This window comes from Carica papaya, chromosome 5, assembly GCF_054855325.1.
Source record: "Carica papaya isolate Zhongbai chromosome 5, ASM5485532v1, whole genome shotgun sequence".
NCBI classification, from domain to species: domain Eukaryota; kingdom Viridiplantae; phylum Streptophyta; class Magnoliopsida; order Brassicales; family Caricaceae; genus Carica; species Carica papaya.
Genome location: NC_142313.1, coordinates 42,856,377 through 42,875,372, shown reverse-complemented (window position 1 = coordinate 42,875,372; position 18,996 = coordinate 42,856,377). Strand labels below are relative to the sequence as shown.

General features: G+C 36.0%; 2 protein-coding genes across 8 annotated transcripts; one reads left to right on the top strand and one right to left on the bottom strand.

The window, feature by feature from the left end:
- Nucleotides 1–8,211: 8,211 nt before the first annotated feature.
- LOC110816992 (uncharacterized) lies at nucleotides 8,212–9,684 on the bottom strand. The gene is made up of 3 exons (XM_022045378.2): nucleotides 9,346–9,684; nucleotides 9,019–9,148; nucleotides 8,212–8,906 (listed from the first exon to the last, which is right to left on the bottom strand). The coding sequence occupies exons 1-3, from the start codon at nucleotides 9,476–9,478 to the stop codon at nucleotides 8,369–8,371; spliced, it is 801 nt and encodes a 266-aa protein (XP_021901070.2). The 5' UTR covers nucleotides 9,479–9,684; the 3' UTR covers nucleotides 8,212–8,368.
- A 3,067-nt stretch (nucleotides 9,685–12,751) lies between these two features.
- LOC110810930 (uncharacterized) lies at nucleotides 12,752–18,622 on the top strand. Of its 7 annotated transcripts, XM_088221164.1 has the most exons (8): nucleotides 12,752–12,902; nucleotides 13,588–13,849; nucleotides 13,939–14,169; nucleotides 14,259–14,500; nucleotides 14,618–16,379; nucleotides 16,797–16,898; nucleotides 16,974–17,151; nucleotides 18,075–18,622. In XM_088221164.1, the coding sequence occupies exons 3-8, from the start codon at nucleotides 14,147–14,149 to the stop codon at nucleotides 18,279–18,281; spliced, it is 2,514 nt and encodes an 837-aa protein (XP_088077290.1). In that variant the 5' UTR covers nucleotides 12,752–12,902; nucleotides 13,588–13,849; nucleotides 13,939–14,146; the 3' UTR covers nucleotides 18,282–18,622. The 7 variants fall into 7 exon arrangements, 5 of the variants coding, with proteins under 5 accessions (XP_088077290.1, XP_088077287.1, XP_088077291.1 ...); XR_015819490.1 differs by lacking the exon at nucleotides 18,075–18,622 and adding an exon at nucleotides 16,615–16,690 and having other exon boundaries at nucleotides 14,259–16,379; nucleotides 16,974–17,012; XR_015819491.1 differs by lacking the exon at nucleotides 18,075–18,622 and adding an exon at nucleotides 16,615–16,699 and having other exon boundaries at nucleotides 14,259–16,379; nucleotides 16,974–16,994.
- The last annotated feature ends 374 nt before the right edge of the window (nucleotides 18,623–18,996 follow it).

Here is an 18,996-nt window from a genome sequence, read left to right as displayed (position 1 = left end):
TAAAGAAGACTTGTGCACCCTACAGCTGATCAAAGAGTTCATCAATCCGGGGAAAGGGATACTTGTTTTTGATCGTGACCTTGTTCAATCCTCTGTAATCAATGCACAGTCTCAACGTTCCATCTCCCTTCCTTGCAAAAGTGACTCCAGCACCCCAAGGGGAGACACAGTGTCTAATAAAACCACTGTCTTGCAATTCAGTGATCTGTTTCCTCAGCTCTTCCATCTTAATGCGGCTCATACGGGAAGGAGCAACCGAAATGGGCTGGGTACCTGGCTGTAGGTCTATAGTGAACTCGACTTCTCTGTCCACTGGTAGATCGGGCAGTTCATCCGAAAAAACATCTGGGAAGTCTCGGACTACCGAAATCTCTTGAACACAAATTTCCTTCTTGGACTTGCCTAGTCAGAGAAAACAACAAGATTAAGGCACTAGAAGTTAAGAAAACTTGTCATCAAGGAATACGTACTGAATAATTTTATTAATTTGTAAATGGCTCCTCGTTAGGAGGATTGAATACAACTTTCTTGTTAAAGCAATCTATGGTGGCGTGATACACCGCTAGCCAATCCATTCCTAAGATTACATCAAAATTTCTCGTGTCTAACCCTATTAGGTCTACCTTCAGTTTCCTATTTGCTATCTCCACGGCACAAGCCCTATAGATAGCTTCTCCTAGTAGTGTTTCACCCCCGGCAGTAGACACAAACAACAATGATTCAAGTTTATCAGGTGATACATTAATTTTGGAAGCAAAAGCATGTGAAACAAAAGAGTGCGATGCACCAATGTCAAATAAAGCATGAGCAATATGGTCACAGATAGTATACATACCATGTACTACATCCGAGTCAGCGTCGGCATCCTGCTGGGTAAGGTTGTAAGCTTTGCCCTGGATAGGAGGCCTCCCTTGATTCTGGTTCATCGGGCATTCTCTGGCATAATGCTGGGCACTGCCACAAATGCGACAAGTGTTGTTGAGGCTGTAGCAGGGTCGGTCCCTGTGATCGCTGCCGCAGTGCTGACAGATCTTCCCACGTGCTGCCCCTGAAGCCTGAGGAGGGGCCTGGATGGCTGGTCTGGGCCTTTTATTTGGTTGGGAATGCGCAGTAGGTGCTGGCCTGCAGAACGGAGCTGAGGGTCGTGAACTCCCTCCTGGCTAAGGACGGGTGTTGAAGCTTCTTTCTACAATCTGTGCCTTTGCTAGGACTGCTGAATATGTCTTGAGCTCCAGTACTACCAGGTGTTGCCTGATCTCTGGGCGGAGACCTGATTGGAATCTCCTGGCCTTTCGGCCATCATCCATCAATGTCTCTGGGGAGTATCGGCCTAGCTCTAGGAACTTACTAGCATACTCTGATACTGTCATATTTCCCTAAACCAGTTGAACAAACTCCATTTCCTTTAGGTGTCTGATGTGCTCAGGGAGATACTCCGCATGGAAGGCCGCTAGGAACTGCTCCCAAGTGACTGGTGTAGGCAGGGTGGTCTGCTTGAGCTCCCACCAGCGTCCTGCTTTCCCTACCAGCATGAAGGAAGCAAGGGCAGCTCTCTGCTCAGGAACTACTTCCAAGATCTTGAAAGCTCTCTCAGTCTTCTCCAGCCAGTACTGGGCCTCTTCAAAAGAGGATCCCCCTACAAGGGTGGAGGGGTTCAGTCTCCTGTACCTCTCTATGTAGCCCGGGTCGATCAAGGAATGAGCAGGGTCCCATGGATGAGGGACTGGACTCGGCTGGGGATAGACTAGGGGGTCCTGTGGTGGCACCTGCTGATATGCTGGGGGCACTGGGTCGTGCTGTGGCGGTGCCGGGTAGTACCGTGACTGGGGCACCCGGTTGTACTGCGGCAGTGGCGTCAAGTGGTACTGTGGAGGAGCAGGCTCATGCCGGGGTGGCTCAGGATCAGCCTGCTGTAGCGGAGGCTCAACCTGCGGTAGTGGAGGAGGGTCGGGTAACTCCCATCTCTCCCCTCGCCCTTGCTGGGCAGCTATGAATCCTTCCATCATCTCAAATAACTTGTCTACATCCTCCCAAAGTGAATTATCCCGGGCCGCTCGGTTTAGTGGGGGTCTTCCTCTCCTCATCTCTCTGCACCTGCATTTCATAAGGAATGGTTGAGTAACAGTTTATCGGTGAATATTTCTCTAAGCAATATTGTGTAAGGGATGGGTCCGAGGAACGAGGCTCTGATACCAACTGTAACGGCCCCAAAAATTTAAATGAAATATATGTATTAAAAATGTCAAATGGGGAAGTGTAATAAAAATTTTGATTAGCATCCCTTACACAATAACTAAAACGAACTCAAAACATAAAAGAACAAACTAACTAAAAGAAATACTCGAAATAAGAACTATAAATATAACTATGGAGTCTTTAGGAGTCCCCTTCGTCGTCTTCCTGCGGAACGGGCTCGGGAACAATGTCTTCCTGATCTGAAATAATTAAATAAGGAATGAGCTACACCAGCCCAGTAAAGACATCACACTATCTTACCGCCACAGAAGTAAAGATGGGTATAAAACAAAATGACCAATGGAGCATAATTTATAACAAGTTCTTTTATCAATAATAAAATCTTTTACTGTCCACTTACCTCAGCGAGATCCATAAAAACAACATCTGAAAATAATAACTTTACAATATCATGAAATCATATACACTTTATAACACAATATATATCACACCTTTACATTTCAATCATCAGGAAACAGATTTCCTCTTTTACCAGCCTACTAGTATCCCTGGGGATCCATAGGGGGTCCCCTCTACACGTGAACCCTTAATATTTATAACATGATTCCAGGGCCGTCCTAATACCCCGTCCGGTATGGGCGCCAAAACCATGAACCTCAATACCCCGTCCGGTATGAGGGTGAAACGGGTCGTCCCCATACCCCGTTCGGTCTGGGCGCCAAAACACATGAGATCTCCATACCCCGTCCGGTATGAGAGACCACGTTCCCGGTAGGGTTTCCTACGGACCCGATCTGTCCACCATCTCCTAGTATATCTAGTCAGGCTGTCCACATTACCTATTTATCAATTCACATAATCTTTTTGCGTTTTTTCTTAATCTCAATCATCCAATCATACACAGTATGTAAACCAGTAATTGACACCAAACATTACAACACAATATCGGGTTAAGCATAATACCAACCATAATAAAAGAAAATATGATTCATGCATACGAGACCATAATATAATTACATCAAACATCATGCTGGATTTAATACTGTAAATTAAATCAAACAATAACAGACCAACACAGTATCAGACTCGGGCTCCATTGGCAACCCTGATCAATTATGCATCTATAAAGTCACATAGTACAGTTTAATTATTTATTTAGCTTTAATACCATGATAGGAAATATGGTGAGGGGTCCTTACTTGTTTCGGGGTCTGAATACGGCTATACAGTGCGCCTACAGGCTGTCTCTAATTTCCCTGAATTTTTTTCAAAAAACTGAAACGCAATACCGGTACCTGCACGTGTCCCAAAAAATCTCAAATCAGACCTAGGGCCCCTTTCGACCAATATTGCAATTCCGGTATAGCAGCTCCGCCGAGCTCCGGTGACGGTGCCGCCGCTTGTGGCGGCAATTCGCCTTGGGTTGGCCGTTTTCTGCCGAATTCGAACACATTTGCATCGGTTCCTGTGATAAAACAACCCTAGGGCCCTCGGTGGGCCAAAAAATCACGAAAAATCGAAACTTACTGGCGGCGGTGCTCTCGGGTGCGGCGGCTCCTCCGACGTGAGTTGCGTTTTGATGTTTGGCTCTGATCAACCTGTAGAGAAAAGAACGGTGATCACAGTGATATAAAAATTACATCGAACGGAGGCCAGGAAGGGCCTCATCGGAGGCAAAAATCGAGGAGGGGCGCGGCGGTGCCGCTGGGCTTCGGCTAGGTTTTCCGACCGTTTGGCCGGTGGTTTGGCTCCGGTTTGGCCACAAGCAGACTCAGCATCAAAAAATGAGCAAGGGGGAGAAAATTTACCTCGATCGGCAGTCGAAAACTTCCCCGGTGCGGCGGCGGGTGGCGGGGGCCGGCTGCTCCGGCGTCTGGTTCTTCTTCTCCGGTGAGGCACTGGCGGCTAGGGTTTTTGTGGTCAGGTGTGGGTGGGGTTATTTATACCTTTTGCCTTTTAATCTCAACTATCCATCAAGATTAAATCTGGGCCGTTCGATCGCGATTTAATTGGGATTAAATCTGGGCCGTTCATCGCGATGCAATCTGGGTCGTCCGTGTCTGATTGAATCTGGGCCGTCCGTGCGCGTGAATCTGGGCCATCCATGCGCACGTTTGATCTAGACCGTCCGTGTGCGCGGGAACGGATCTGAGCCGTCTGATGGGTTTACATTCCTTACACAATAATTCAGAATACCCAATAGGGTTACGTAAATGACCATTCTAAAAGAATAACAAAAAATCAAAGAAATAAATAGAAAGTAAACAACTGGACATCTTATTTGCAACCCTCTTGTGAATTAGGATCTGGATTTGAAATGGTTAATGAAAGAGTGAGCTATACTAGTCCAGTAAAAATATTACACTACTCACCGATACATAATTGAATATTGATAAAAATCATAAAAATAACTAATTGAACTCTTAATTTCAGTAAATTTATTTATCATAAATAAAATCATTTATTGTATACTTACCGTAGTGAAGTTTTCAAAACTGACATATAGATGCAATAACACAAGAATATTATAATCTCGTATCTAATTAAGTAAGAATAACAACTTTCACTTTTTATCTGTCTACTGATATTCATGGGAGTTTATAAGGATGTCCCCACTACGCGTGAATCCTTATTCAACGTTTTCAAGTAACTGGCCGTCTCCATACCTTGTTCGGTATGAGTGTCAAAAATACTATTTCTCAATATCCCGTCCGGTATGAGGGTGAAACAGGCCATCCCCATACCCCGTCTGGTATGAATGCCAAAATACCAATCCTCGATATCCCGTATGGTTTGAGGCAACGTTCACGGTATGATTCCTTATGCACCAGATCCATCTATCATCTCTCAGGATATCTAGTAAGGGTACTATTCATTTATTCACTTAATGAAATAATTTTTTGTTTACATTTAATTTTCAATTTCACAATTTAACTGTAGATAACACAGAATAAACAGTACGTGCATCAAGGAAACACCACTGAATCATTATACCAACTCAAGTGTAATATTATGCATTTGAAACAGTAAAATCAATCAAATAGGATCAATAGTGAATAATAATCGGTTCTGCCTCCATTAGTAACCTATAATTAATTATCGAGATTTTTTAAATTGTACAAAATATCACATTATTTATAATTAAACTTTAATTTCATAACAAAGAATAGGGTGAAGAATTCTTACGCAAATCGAGGTCCAAACGCTAAACTTTCAGCTGCATTTACTGGCGGTCATCGGATTCTCTAAATTTTTCTTCGGAGATTAAAACACGCTTCAAGTACCTAGAAATAACCCAAAAAATTCAAAGTCGGTGTTAAAACCCTTTTTTGGCCTATTTTAGAATTTTGGCACGGCTGCAGTTTGCCTCAGACTGACCGTTTTTGGCCGGTTTTGTATTCATCCCAGCGAGAAAATATATTAAAGGGTCTCGATTGGCTGAAAAAAGTCAAAAAATGGAAGCATACCGGTGGCGAAGTTTTCTGGTGCGGTGACTCCGCCGACTCAATTCACTGTTGGGCGTTTTTATTCAGTCAACCTGTGAGAAACAGAATGGTAAATACAACAGTAAAAAAATCGCACGAAACGGAAATTAGAAAGGGTCTCATCGGAGGTGGTTTTTTATTTTCCCGCGACGGCGGCACTGGTCTTTACTCGCAGTTTCCGGCTCATCCGCTTGTCCTTTTGCTCCGATTTGGCTATGGAGGTGTTCAAAATCGAATTTTGAGCGATTGGAGGTGGCTCCAGCACGGCGGCGGGCAGCAGTCGGCTCTCTCTCCCGGCAACTAGTTCTTCTTTTTCGGCAGGGGGCTGACGGATAGGGTTAGGGTTCTGTGTAAAGTGAGGTATTTATATCCGTCTTCCTTTAATCTGGACCGTCCATTACGTTTGATCTCGACTGTCCGATCGCGTTCAAATAAAATGAATTTGAACCGTTCATCGCGATTTAATCTCAACCATCTGATTGCATTTAAATAAAAAATGAATCTGAATTGTCCATCGCAATTTGATATAAACTATACAATCGCGTCTGAGGAGGGAACAGATATGAACTGTCCACGCGCGCAAAAAAAATTTCGGATCGTCCGATCGCAGGCACGCGGATTGCTAGCGTGGCCTTTCGTGTGACACCGCGTCAGCGTGCCTTGTCACGCGGTGCGCTCCGGTTCGTCGGAACTGTTGACTGAACGGTTCTACGTGGCATATTTTTTTTTAAATCACGTTTTTACCCATAATTTTTTATTTTTCTTTCAAAAATATCTTAAAACCTAAATTTTCATATATTGTTTTTAAAATTATTTTCAATTTCATCATTCAGCTATTTTTTCTAATTTTTACATTAATTAAAATTCATAAATTAAAAAAAATTATATTATATACATTAATTTTAAATTTTTTTAAAATTAATTACGGATATTACATATAAATATATATATATATTTGTGTACTATATATAATAAATGAGCTAAGTTGAATAACATGCAAGAAAAAGGCGTGCAAAAGAGTCCTTACCTCAATTGACTATAAAATCTCAAAGACTTTTTGTCCACGTATGAAGAATGATACAATTAGAAAAAGACTTTTTGGTAAGGTTTCGTCAAGAGTTAATAATTAATCACCTAAGAGTGAACATGTACATCCTTTTTATATATATATAATAATTATTTGAATCTATAACGAAAAGAATCTTTTCGTAGTATGTTAGATCTTCTATATCGACACGTAGTCTTTTAATATTTTTCTATTAATTAGATAATAAAAAAATAAAATCATGCGTGTAATTTGAAGATCACAATAGCCTTTTTATATTATAAGTTCATATTTATTAAGACTCAAAATTATTTGACCGTAATTAATTATTTAAATTTTAATTTTAATTATAAATTAAGATTACTGTATCATGAATTAATTATATATTATCGACTAAGCTAATTATTTATTTTTTAATATAAATAAATAAATTATTTTATGTTAATTCTGGGCAGAACATTAATTGTTTAAAATGAATTAATATATCTGTCTGCCGTGGGTTGGGACCAAATGGAGCGTGAGTTTTCACACTTTTGATTAATTACTACGACAAAATGGTTTGTCGTTTTGGGTTATGAATCACGTGTGCCCCCCCACCAATAACAACACGTTTATTACTAATTGACCCAACCTATTTTAAAATAAATAAATAAGGCAGATAATGGAAATTAATTAATGATATTAAATTAGAGCTAATATAATTACTTTAAAATTAAGTTGGTATAAAAGTAAATTAATGATATTATTTTCGTCCTATTATATAATATATATATATATATAAAATCTACAAATAATTTAGTTTCAAATTATAGCTACTAAATTTGTACCCACAATTTAATTTTTCGGGGGTCTCGTGTTATGAGAAATTTTAAGAGAGAATTTATTTTTAAATAATATTTTATTAGAAATGAAAAAAAATATTTTATTTTTAATTTATGGTGTTTATTATAAATTTTTAAATACGTAAAAAACGAAAAGAAGAAAAAAAAAAAAAGATTAACAGAAAGATTTAATTTTTTATTTATAATAATTATTGTAAAATTTCAATTACATGAATATATATATAAATAGTAGAATCGAACTCTAGTTCTTCGTCACCCATCATCATTATGGTAGGTCATTATCCTACCATCGAGAGTTGATAGGATAAAAATTTAAATGATGTGTCACCGGTACGATGGCTTATCCGTCGAGTTATCATGAATCATGGAAGCAACGGACAAAATTCGCATCGATCTTTTATCTAATAAATGCGTTATTTTTAAAAGTCCGAATTTGTTACACTAATGAGTTCTACTATGATTATAGTTATCCGAATAGTAAATACCATCAAACAAACTATAACACGATTCTTAAATTTCTAAATATATTAATATAATTAAATTTAATTCATGAACCATTTTTAAAAAATTAAAAAATGCATCAATTATTATATTTATAACCTATATTTAATTTAATTATATAATAAAATAAAGAGTTTAATCATGTTAAAATTTATAAATTATTATTTTTAACACCATACAAGGAAATTAAGGACGTTGTTAACCCAAGCAGCTTAAGTTCGTCAAACTGTAAAGAGGTGTGTGTATATATATATATAGCCTTGTACAAAAACGCTGCGTTTATCATCTTCCTAGATGTGCTAATAGAAACCATATGGATACAAGTTCTCTCCATCAAGATATGGAGACAGAGGGGGAAGATATCTACCCAGATCGCCCAAGTAAGAGAAGTCTGGTAAGAAGGGTTCTGTCCAGAAATCTCCATGATCATATGCTTCATTGAACAAATCAACACTTTGATTAATGTCATCCGAACCAGTTGCCGCCGTCGTCTCTGTCTTGACGGAGGAGCATAGAAGATCATCACTTGAGGAGTATTCTTGTGGGGATGACGGACTATAGATATAGTTTTGATCAAAATTTTCTGGAGGAGTCATCTGGTTGATCTGATATGAATTATCAAGATTGAAGCTGTTGTGTTCTTGATCATCAAAACCAGTAAGATCCGATGAGGAGGTGGCTTGTTTTGGTTCATTGTTATCATTATTATGATTACTGGTTGAGATATTCATAGCTGATTTCTTCATTTTCAAACTGCGTTTCTTGAGGGTGGTGTGCCAGTGGTTCTTTATCTCATTATCTGTTCTTCCAGCAAGATGAGCAGCAATAGCAGACCATCTGCAAATCATAAATCGAGAATCATCAATACCCAAGTTGAGATTCTTTTATATTTTTTGATTTGATGAATCTAAATGATTAACGGGTTTGAAAGATGAAGTTGGAAACCTACTTATTCCCAAGTGTTTCATGTAATCTAAGAATGGTATCTTCTTCTTCCTTGGTGTAATTTCCTCTCTTGATATTAGGCCTTAAATAATTCATCCACCTCAGTCTGCAACTCTTCCCACACCTCGCTAGACCTATCAGATTTTACAAGAGATTTACAGTTAAACGTAGAAACAATGAGTGAAAAACAAGAAAGATTTTGATGAAATCAGAGAGGAAGATCAAGAATGCTAGAGAAGTCGGAAATTTGGAAGAATGCCTCAAGACTCGATATCATATATTATAATTATCGCAAACCCATTAGAAATAGAATTTAGTTAAGATCAATTACCTGCAAATCTTGGAAGTTGGCGCCAGTTCCAGCAACCATATCGAGTAACATAAGCGATGAGTTTCCGATCTTCTTCAGGCGTCCACGTGCCCTTCTTGAGTCCATTCTCGTCGAAGCTCGGTGTCCTCACCATGTTCTCGTTCACTTCACTTCCACTAACTAGTGATCTGTGTTTATGTTGGTTCCACCATTTTGGTGTATCTAACTAGGTCTCCACCTTTTTATACCATTCCAATTTGATTTTCAAAACGTGTTTCACACCCCCATCAATCAATAATTTTTCATTGATTATTCCCAACTTGAATTAACTGAAAAAACCCACATGTGATTTTTGTTCAATTCTGGTTTTTAATTAATGGGAAAGGATTCATCCAAGAACATTCATCACTCTCTTTTACATCATCCAAACGCGGTAAACATTTTTTAAAGAGAACAGACAGTTCAAACTTAATCTTAATATAAGTCTACTTAGTGTATGTATATACAGACCTTCGAGGAAAGAAGGATACATAGTACAGAAAATTATTTATATATATATATATATATATATATGTATCATCCGTGTGTTTGATCGGTCAACGTCTAATGTTGGAATGAAGTCAAGTTCAATCACCTCTATAATTAGCACATGTTCATCTTGTTCATATTTTTTTAAACATGGATGATCTAAGACCTCCTTGTCTTTTTTTTTTTTTTTTTTTTTTTTTTATCATCTTCTAATCCATAAAAATCATTTAATTATAATTCCTACTTCCATCTTTCTAGTCATCCAAGTTCCGCGCACCTTCTTAATTTTAAACTCTCATTAGCATATCATCTTTAGATTTGCTCGTTTTTATTATGTCTACTATTGAAACTATCGAAGGAAAAATAAATATTGATATAATTTTTTGATCTTTTTTCTTAGAGTTTATTTATATTTTCTTTCTTTTATAGTTCCGATAACATTATTTTCTTATTTGTTTCGATATTTCATTTTTATAATTCATTTATTGAAAAATTATAAATGTCTTTAAATTATTTAGTTAAATATACGATATAATTAATATTTACTATCACATAACGAAATATATTTTCAATTATAAGAACAAATTTCAATTTTTTTTTATCATGAATCCACATTTCATTTTACAATTGTTATAACCTTTGAGAAATAATCTAAAGTCAATTCTCCTGTCTTCCTACGTAAAGTTGAGTTTATTCTTATTCTTTCTTTTCTTTAGTTTCTACATTTTCTTCAAAGCAGTTGCATAAGATTTGCTAGTTCTTACTACCCTTAGTTGATCTCCTCCATTCCTCAATCCTCTTCTTAATTTGGCATCTAATCTTCTAATCTCTTCCCATTTACTAAACCCATTACTATGAAAAGTTCTCCAGAATTTCTGCTCAAACTCTCTCCATTATTAATTTACTTTCAAAAGTACTTACATACACATTGTATATACCATGTTCTTCACAAAAAAAAACAAAAGAAAAGGCCTCGTACTTCACATGATCAAGACAAAATCAATGAGGACCAGAAACTTAATAACCCAGATGGATCGCACCATGCTTGGCCTTGAAATAAATTTGGGTTAATCTGAAAACACGTTTACATGGGAACGTGACTTTTGGAAAGCATGAATTTGGTGGGATGTGATGGAACCCACTCTGACTTGCCCAGATGGAAAGGGTTTTCTCAGGCCGTCAACTTCATTTTGACAAGATGATCAACCAGTTACCTCATAAATTATAATATATATATATATATATATATATATACATATCTAAAAAAAATCATGAAGAATCCTCTCAGAATATCCACGTGTATCTATCTAATATATACATATCTTATCTTGTTAAGAGAACCTTAATCAAATATTGCCAAAGCCTCGAGTGAGTATGTAGATTACATATACATGTATTGAAAAAACTCTTGGGAGATAGATTAAATATTGTTAATATTTTGTTAGAAACGAGAGAAAGAAGATCAAGAGACTAATAAAAAATTTTCATTCTTCATGTATAATTATAAAAAAATATTTAAATATACGGGTATATATAGAAACTACCATAATTTTAAAATTTTTAAATATATGTACTATAATTAAATTTAATTTGAAATTATAATTAAGTTTAATACACGAACTATTTGATAAAACCCAAAAATTCATATGCATAACTTTAATTTGTTAGTAAGATAAAAAAATTTCTTGATCTATAAATTATTATTTTCAACAATATATATGTTCTTATTGAAATATGTATACAAATTGGATACTTAACAATAAGTAAAAAACTAGTGGAAGAGAATTTAAAGGTGCAAAATTTTCTTGGGGAGCTTTAATACTCTCTCTCTTGTTAAGAAAAGGGCTCTTAGGTTTGAATTGTGTGGGTTGAGAAAGTGTGAGAACAAGAGCTTTTAGGATTCATTGTGGGTTTGAAAAGTGTAAATGACACTTGGGTTTTTTATTTCTGAATTATGGAAGCATGTTCTAGGTTAAAAAATTTTTGATTCAGAAGGAAATTTTGGTCACTAATAAGTTATATGTTTATCTACTGTTTAAAATTTTTATATTTTATTTAAAATGTACGAACTCGAACATCACTGAAAATGAAAAGTTCGATACTGAACATAAGTATTAAAAAAAACGACTCATTAATCTGCTCCATCCATAAATGAGAAAGATGAAAACTCGCAATACACGAAGTATGAGAACAATATATATATATAAAAAGTTACGTAACTCGAAACAAAAATGAACAAGTATGAATTTAATGATTTAAATATTTTTACACATGTCTGTTAAATATATAATTAATAAATTTTTAGTTTCACTAAAATTAATTAAATTTTGTTTAGTAAATATCTAATGTTTTTATATTTGTATTATAAGTATTATATTTAAATATTATTTTTATTTAACTAATATTTGGTGTATTTAATTAAAATTACTCAAATATTTTATAGAATTATTTAAAATTATGCGAGTAACTAATAAAAAAATTTACAAAGACGGATGGTGGTAAAAGATTTTTTGTCCACCTCGGGTATGGGGCAAGTAGTCCACTTCGAGTATGGGGCAAGTATAGAGATTGACGTATCTGTTCTAAATTGAAAATTTAATTCACTATTTTATTAATAAGATTACAAAAATTAAATTAGGGTAAATTTTAATAGACCTATTATATTTATATTAAATTAAAAAATTAATATCTTATTACGATTAGATTTTCTTAATTAAATATATTAAATTATTCAATTGTCCATTTTTTTTCATCTCTTCTTTTCTTGTTTTTCATATAAAAAATGAACTACAAGTCATATTTATCTAAATTATTTTAAATTTTATTGTAATTAAATTGAGTAAAAAGAATTAAATATTGTATAAACTAATTTTCATAAATTTCTTGAATTTACATAAAACCAATCAAAATACCTTCCCGGAGTTGTTTGTTAGATTTCAATGAATTAGAAATGGGCGGGCTACAAATTACAAAGCTGCAATTCATACTGAGAACGAACTGAGACCCATCCCGCGCTTATCTCTCTCTCTCCCACTCTCGCTCTTCTCCAGGTACCTTCTCTGCTCTAACCTTTTTCTTTTCTTTCAATCAAAATGCGAATCTCGTATTTGCTTGTTTCCTTTTAACTTTCTTGATCGAACAGCAATCTTCATCTGCTTGGGTTTTGGGTTTCTTGCAGCAATTCAGAATGACCCATTTTCCTTGATCTTTAATGCTTTCTTTTCTATCATCTTTTGGAGGAAATGAACCGACTCTTTTGAGATTTCTTCGACGTTTATTCCTTGACAAAGTATTGAGTTCTGGGTTAATCCTTCTTGACATTTTTCTTCCTTCTGGATAATCTAACTTCATTTCTTTGGTTACTCCTCTGAGCTTTCTTGGCGGTTAAACGATTCTGTTTCAGTCTTTTGGAACAATACATATGGATCTTTACTTTTAGACAAGTTAAGTATGGACATATATTCTAATGTGAATGCTTGTTGTGTTTAGTCGGCGATTGTTCATCTTCCGACTAATAAGTGCTAATGTTTTATGTTTTTATACACTCTGGATGATTGCTTCTTCCGAGTCTATTGACTTGGTTTTGCTATTACTAAACTCATGTGACTTATCTCAAGTTTTTTCATTGTTTTCTTTAGCAAATAAGGTGAATTCTTGATGTTAAATTTCTGTTTATTGTGCGTTTTTCAAGACCCAGGATCCCTCTTATCTGAAAGCTTGCATCTTTCCTTTCAGATTTTTCTTTTGTCTGAGCAGATTGGCTATAGAGACTGAAAGTTGCTGTCCATACACAAGTAATGAAGGCAAATCTTTTTTGGGACACTATTGAACAATATGAGAAAATCTTATGGGTAACCCTAGTTGTAGACTTTCATATATTCTAAATTGCTCCCCGCGGTTTTCAAGTGTTACACAAGAGCAGTCAAGATAAGTTGATTATCAGATGTCAAGCATAATGAAAAATCAAGTTTTTTCGTTGTTTTGTTTAGCAAATAAGGTGAATTCTTGATGTTAAATTTCTGTTTATTGTGCGTTTTTCAAAACCCAGGATCCCTCTTATCTGAAAGCTTGCATCTTTCCTTTCAGATTTTTCTTTTGTCTGAGCAGATTGGTTATAGAGACTGAAAGTTGCTGTCCATATACAAGTAATGAAGGCAAAACTTTTTTGGGACATTATTGAACAATATGAGAAAATCTTATGGGTAACCCTAGTTGTAGACTTTCATATATTTTAAATTGCTCCCCTTGGTTTTCAAGTGTTACACAAGAGCAGTCAAGATAAGTTGATTATCAGATGGCAAGCATAATGAAAAATCAGTAAATCCTGGATCCTTTCCTCTTCCTTACAATGGCCTTAGTGATCCATTTATGCCCTTGTGTCACTAACTGGATGATTTGAATGGCAGAAACTTGGGTATTCAGAATACTTCAAATAAGGAAAAGAAGAAAATGAAGAGAACTGGAAAGGAGAGAAAGCCAGCAAAAGGAGCCCCTAATCATCTGACTCATACAACACAATCAAAATTTCAGGCAGCTAATGCAATGCAATCCTGTCAGATAACAAAGGAGGATATCCCAACAAGTGGTAAAGCTAACACTAGCATTAACCATTCAAATACAGGCATTCAAGGGGAAGAAGATACAAAAGGTACTGGCAATGCAAATTCTAGAACCAGTGGTCAGTTTCATAGTGTACAAAATGCTGAGTCTATACCATCAACTAATGATTTAGAAAGCAAAAACTCAAGATCTCAGCATATTGCAGTGAACAAGACTAGCAACGAGACCTACATATGGAAAGGGAAGGAGAGCGATCACCTGGCGGAGCAAACGAGTCAGAGGAGTACAAGGAAAGTTGAGATCCACAAGGCAAACAAATCAGTTTATAATTATGCGGAGAGGAAAGTAAGCTCGACGAAGATGAATGTTACGGTTGAGGAGAACTCGTTGTCAAGTGGAGGACTGTTGCCTAACCCCATGATTTCCTCTTCAAAACTGAATACTGCTGCCCATGGAACAAAAGAGATCTCAAATAAGGATCCAGCAATGCACAAGAGATATGATGGTTATTCTCAGTGGAAACCTTGGCAGAGGCGAGGGAGACGTTCCCCATATAGTTCATTGTCATATCAAATGGGGAGATGGGAAACAGAACACTGTGAGAAAATTGAAATGCAATCAAATGATTCATCGATGGACAGGAACAACAGTACTAGCATGAAAGGACCCATGGTTTATGGACGAAGGGCAGTTGAGCTCCATGGCAAACCTGTGTTTCCTCAAAAGGGACTATTACAGGTTCCTTTTCAACAGCACCATTACTGGAGTAGAGATGCTGCAGGAAGACCAATCTTCGGGAGCCATCATATAGTAAACTATAGTTCCTACTGCCTGGTTTCACATCCTACTGCTTCTGCATGTGGGCACCAAAATATGCCATACCCAGGAAGATTTCAGGCACCAGTTCGTGGTTGGCGTCCACAATACAATTGGGTGAAAATACCATTGCTGAACCATGCATTTGTTAACCCTGATGCTGCCTTTCGGTTCATGCCATTATACTCAAGATTCAAAGTTCGCAATGAATACAAAGTTAAAAGCAGTATCACTCCTGGAGTGAGTGCAAAGAAGTGGGTTCCTGTTGGTTTGAAGGAGTCTTGTAAAGGGACAACTAGTTCTATAAGTACTTGCAATGTACTACCCAATAGCTCGTTATTTTTGTCAAAAGAGAAAAGTGATAGCAATTTGAAAGGAAATGGGGTTACACTCTATGGATCTGTTGCTTTAAGTGATTCCAACAGTACCAGCTTGGTATCAGGTGACAAATCAACTTTAGATGAAAGTGAAGCGAGAAAATGTGGATTTACAGGTGCTAGAAAAGAAGTCTATTTTGTCAAATACGGAGATGATGGTATAGCTGATAAAAAAAAACCAAAAGATTCCTCCCAGTACATGATTGGCTCAGAGATGATTACAGAAGCTCTAAATGCTGCTTACAAAGAACAATTAGCATCTGAGAGCTTTGAGCGTGTCACTGGCTATCCAGTTGCAGAGTTTGAAAAATTCCTTCGTGCCGCTGCTCCAGTTGTTGGTTCTCTGAGTGGAGAAGATGGATGTGTGGTTTGCTCGGATAGTCAGCAGCCACCTATGATGCTCTGTAAGCACCAGATACCTGATGTATCTCTCAATGCTGTTTGGAACTGGTATGAGGAACCTGGAAACTATGGCCTAGAAATTAAAGTGGAAACCTCTCATAACTTCAAAGAGCTTTTAACAGAACCAATGTCATTCTGTGCTTATTTTGTTCCTCTCCTTTCAGCTGTTCAGTTGTTTGGCTATCGTGATCTTTCTAGTTGTTGCAGAAAAAATGGAAAACCAATCAATCTTGAAATGCAGGAACAAGTAGTTCACTCATTTGAGGAGCCTTTTGTTTTATGTGAGGCTTTCTCATGCTGGGGTGAGTCCGAGCTCGTATTTGAATTTTTTGAATCCAAACAGCCTCATCAAAGAAAGCCTCTTCATTTGAAGTAAGAACTTTTTTTTCTTCTATTTTCTGTAAGTTGCTTTGATATTTAAGCACTTATCAATAGACTGTCATTCTGTAGGCAATTAGTTAAATAGCTGTAGTATGAATCGTAGTAAGATTGTTAACCTTGTTATAAAAAATGGGGACATGTTTGCTCATAGTGTTTGGCACTGCAATCTAGCTTTGTGCTTGGAACATATAGAAATATTACTGAAGGGTCACTATTGCTGATATAGGCTGTTTCAGCACATGAATTGAAGAAGAAATTTCTTTGACTGTATCCTTACAACTACCCACAGACACCAGTCAACAGTAATAAGAGTATCCTGTCCTCTTTTATTTTATGCTATATTTATTTTAATCTCCAAGTTTTAAATACTTTCTAGATTTTGGGGCTAATTTGTAAGGATAAATGCAGAATTGTGGAGCTCATTGATGCTGGAAGATCTGATTGTCAAGTCTTTGGCGATCCATCAAAATTAGAATCTCTGAGACTGCAGGATCTGCACCCTGCATCTTGGTAAGTGCTGAAAGTTGTTAGCTTTCACTATAGTTATTTATAGAATTTGAAATAAACCCAGAAGATTCAATTCAGGTTTTCAGTGGCATGGTATCCAATATATCAGATTCCAGATGGGGTGTTTCGTGCATCATTCTTGACTTACCACTCATTAGGATATTTGGTTCAAAGAGGTGTTTCTGATGATTCTCTTAAGAAGAAAGCATTTTGTATTGTCCCCCCTGTAATAGGACTTCAGAGCTACAACACACAGGTAGAATTTTGTCATTTTTAACTTTGTCAGATCACCATTGAAGAAAGCTGTAAGTTTTATTTCATAGTTTCCTTCTACACTATAACATTATTTACAGGGGTGGATACCAAATCAGTACTCCCAAGAATAGGACAGAAAATATGCTTCTAAAGACTTAGGAAACTTTCCTCTATTTAGCATTGTTAATATCAAATCTAGATCCTATTTTTTCTCCTAGATTTTCACCTAATATTTCTGCATATTTTTTCTACTAAATTTTCTCCTGATATTTTTACAATAATTGTCATGTTTCGTGTTGAAAAGTCAGAAGCTGGAATCTGAATAAGTAACTAAAGACAAAGAAGTTTCTAAGTCTAGGCATATCTGTGTATTTCCATCATGTCTGAAATCGGTCTCTAAAATATCGTTTTTCGAACTGTTGGTTTGAATGTATATCAGTAAGATTATGTTGAACTCCTATTCTATTCCTAACTATTCCTAGACTGAATATTCAAACTAGTCTTGCAATAGAGGATAAGAACATGATTTGTATGTTTGAGCTATCCCTACCCCTACCTTCAAATATTTGGGGATGGGATTTCTGATTCTTACATTTGAAAATATAGAAATTATTTTTTTCATCTATGTTCCAAGATTAACATAAATAATTATGTATAGGAATCAATTAGAATGAAATGTGAAACAAACCAATCTGAACATAAGTGTCAGATTTTTCAGAGTGATATCGAGTCAGTAGTGGAAGGTTTACCTGGAAGGACTTATCACAAGAACAATTATATACAAAATTCTTATGTCCAAGTTTAAATGGGTTATCTCAATGCTAGATTTACGTAACTTACCTTTTAAAACACCATTCACCCATTTGGAGAACAATTAATCTGAAAGGTACAAATGAAGTAGTTGACATGCTGTTTATGTGCCAGGGTGAGTGCTGGTTTGATGCAGGGATGCCTCTCAAATCTTCTTTGAAGGAATCTATGCCTTTGAACGGTTCTGAATTTCTCATTGAACAAGTACAAATTTTGGAGAAAAATGCATTACTATTTTCCAGAGGACAAGTTTACAAAAATAATGTGAAGGTGTCTAATCGGCAGCCAGATTATGAGTTCTTTGTTACTCGGAAACACTAGTAGCTCTGTTGCGTGATATTCTTCGATGAAAGTGAATCTTAATGTAGTTTTCGGTGATTTGAGTTAATATGTTCTGTACTGAATTTTGGGTAGGAAGGTTGAAAGAGGAATGCAATGAAATAGGCCTGTGTTCTATTGTTGTTTTGTAGATTGTTGAAACATGAGGAGGATGCATAGCTTGGAAGAAAATAAAGAGAGTTTTAGTTTTACATCTGGTCCAATTTAGTTTGCATCTTTTTCAATTAGAAGAATCTCTTGAGATATGATGTAAAGAGGAGATGTCTTCCAATTTGTATAGATTACTCATCGTTTCATAATACCAATTAGCTTTCACTTTTAAATAGTTCCTGATATAATGCTTGTTTTGTTTATAAGCTCTAACTTTATAATTTTACTCTTCTATAACACTACCTGGTAAATTGATGATCATATATTTCCTCAAAACCTAAAAATACAGCTTCAAAGATCAATTATTTTCTTTCTATAGTGATACAGGAAATTCAATTTTGTAACAGTAAGAGATGACAGAATTAGCAAAGCTTGTAACTACAGAACTGGCATTAACCAATATCAAGTATGCCGTATGATGGTCATAACGATTTAATCAAGTCATACTAAACATTAATATATATTGTTAAACTGAATAAGCATAAGGGGAAACAAACAGAATAAAGACGTATGATCTCAAAAATGAAATTAAGGATCCCTTTTGACA

Excerpts from the sequence above, each read along its gene's own strand:
- LOC110816992 (XM_022045378.2), bottom strand. The coding sequence starts at position 9,478 with ATGGTGAGGACACCGAGCTTCGACGAGAATGGACTCAAGAAGGGCACG. Across the intron at positions 9,149-9,345 it reads CCAACTTCCAAGATTTGCAG|GTCTAGCGAGGTGTGGGAAG; the intron begins GTAATTGATCTT and ends AAAATCTGATAG. Across the intron at positions 8,907-9,018 it reads CATGAAACACTTGGGAATAA|ATGGTCTGCTATTGCTGCTC; the intron begins GTAGGTTTCCAA and ends TATGATTTGCAG.
- LOC110810930 (XM_088221161.1), top strand. The coding sequence starts at position 14,147 with ATGGCAAGCATAATGAAAAATCA. Across the intron at positions 14,170-14,258 it reads GCAAGCATAATGAAAAATCA|AAACTTGGGTATTCAGAATA; the intron begins GTAAATCCTGGA and ends TTTGAATGGCAG. Across the intron at positions 16,380-16,796 it reads AGAAAGCCTCTTCATTTGAA|AATTGTGGAGCTCATTGATG; the intron begins GTAAGAACTTTT and ends GGATAAATGCAG.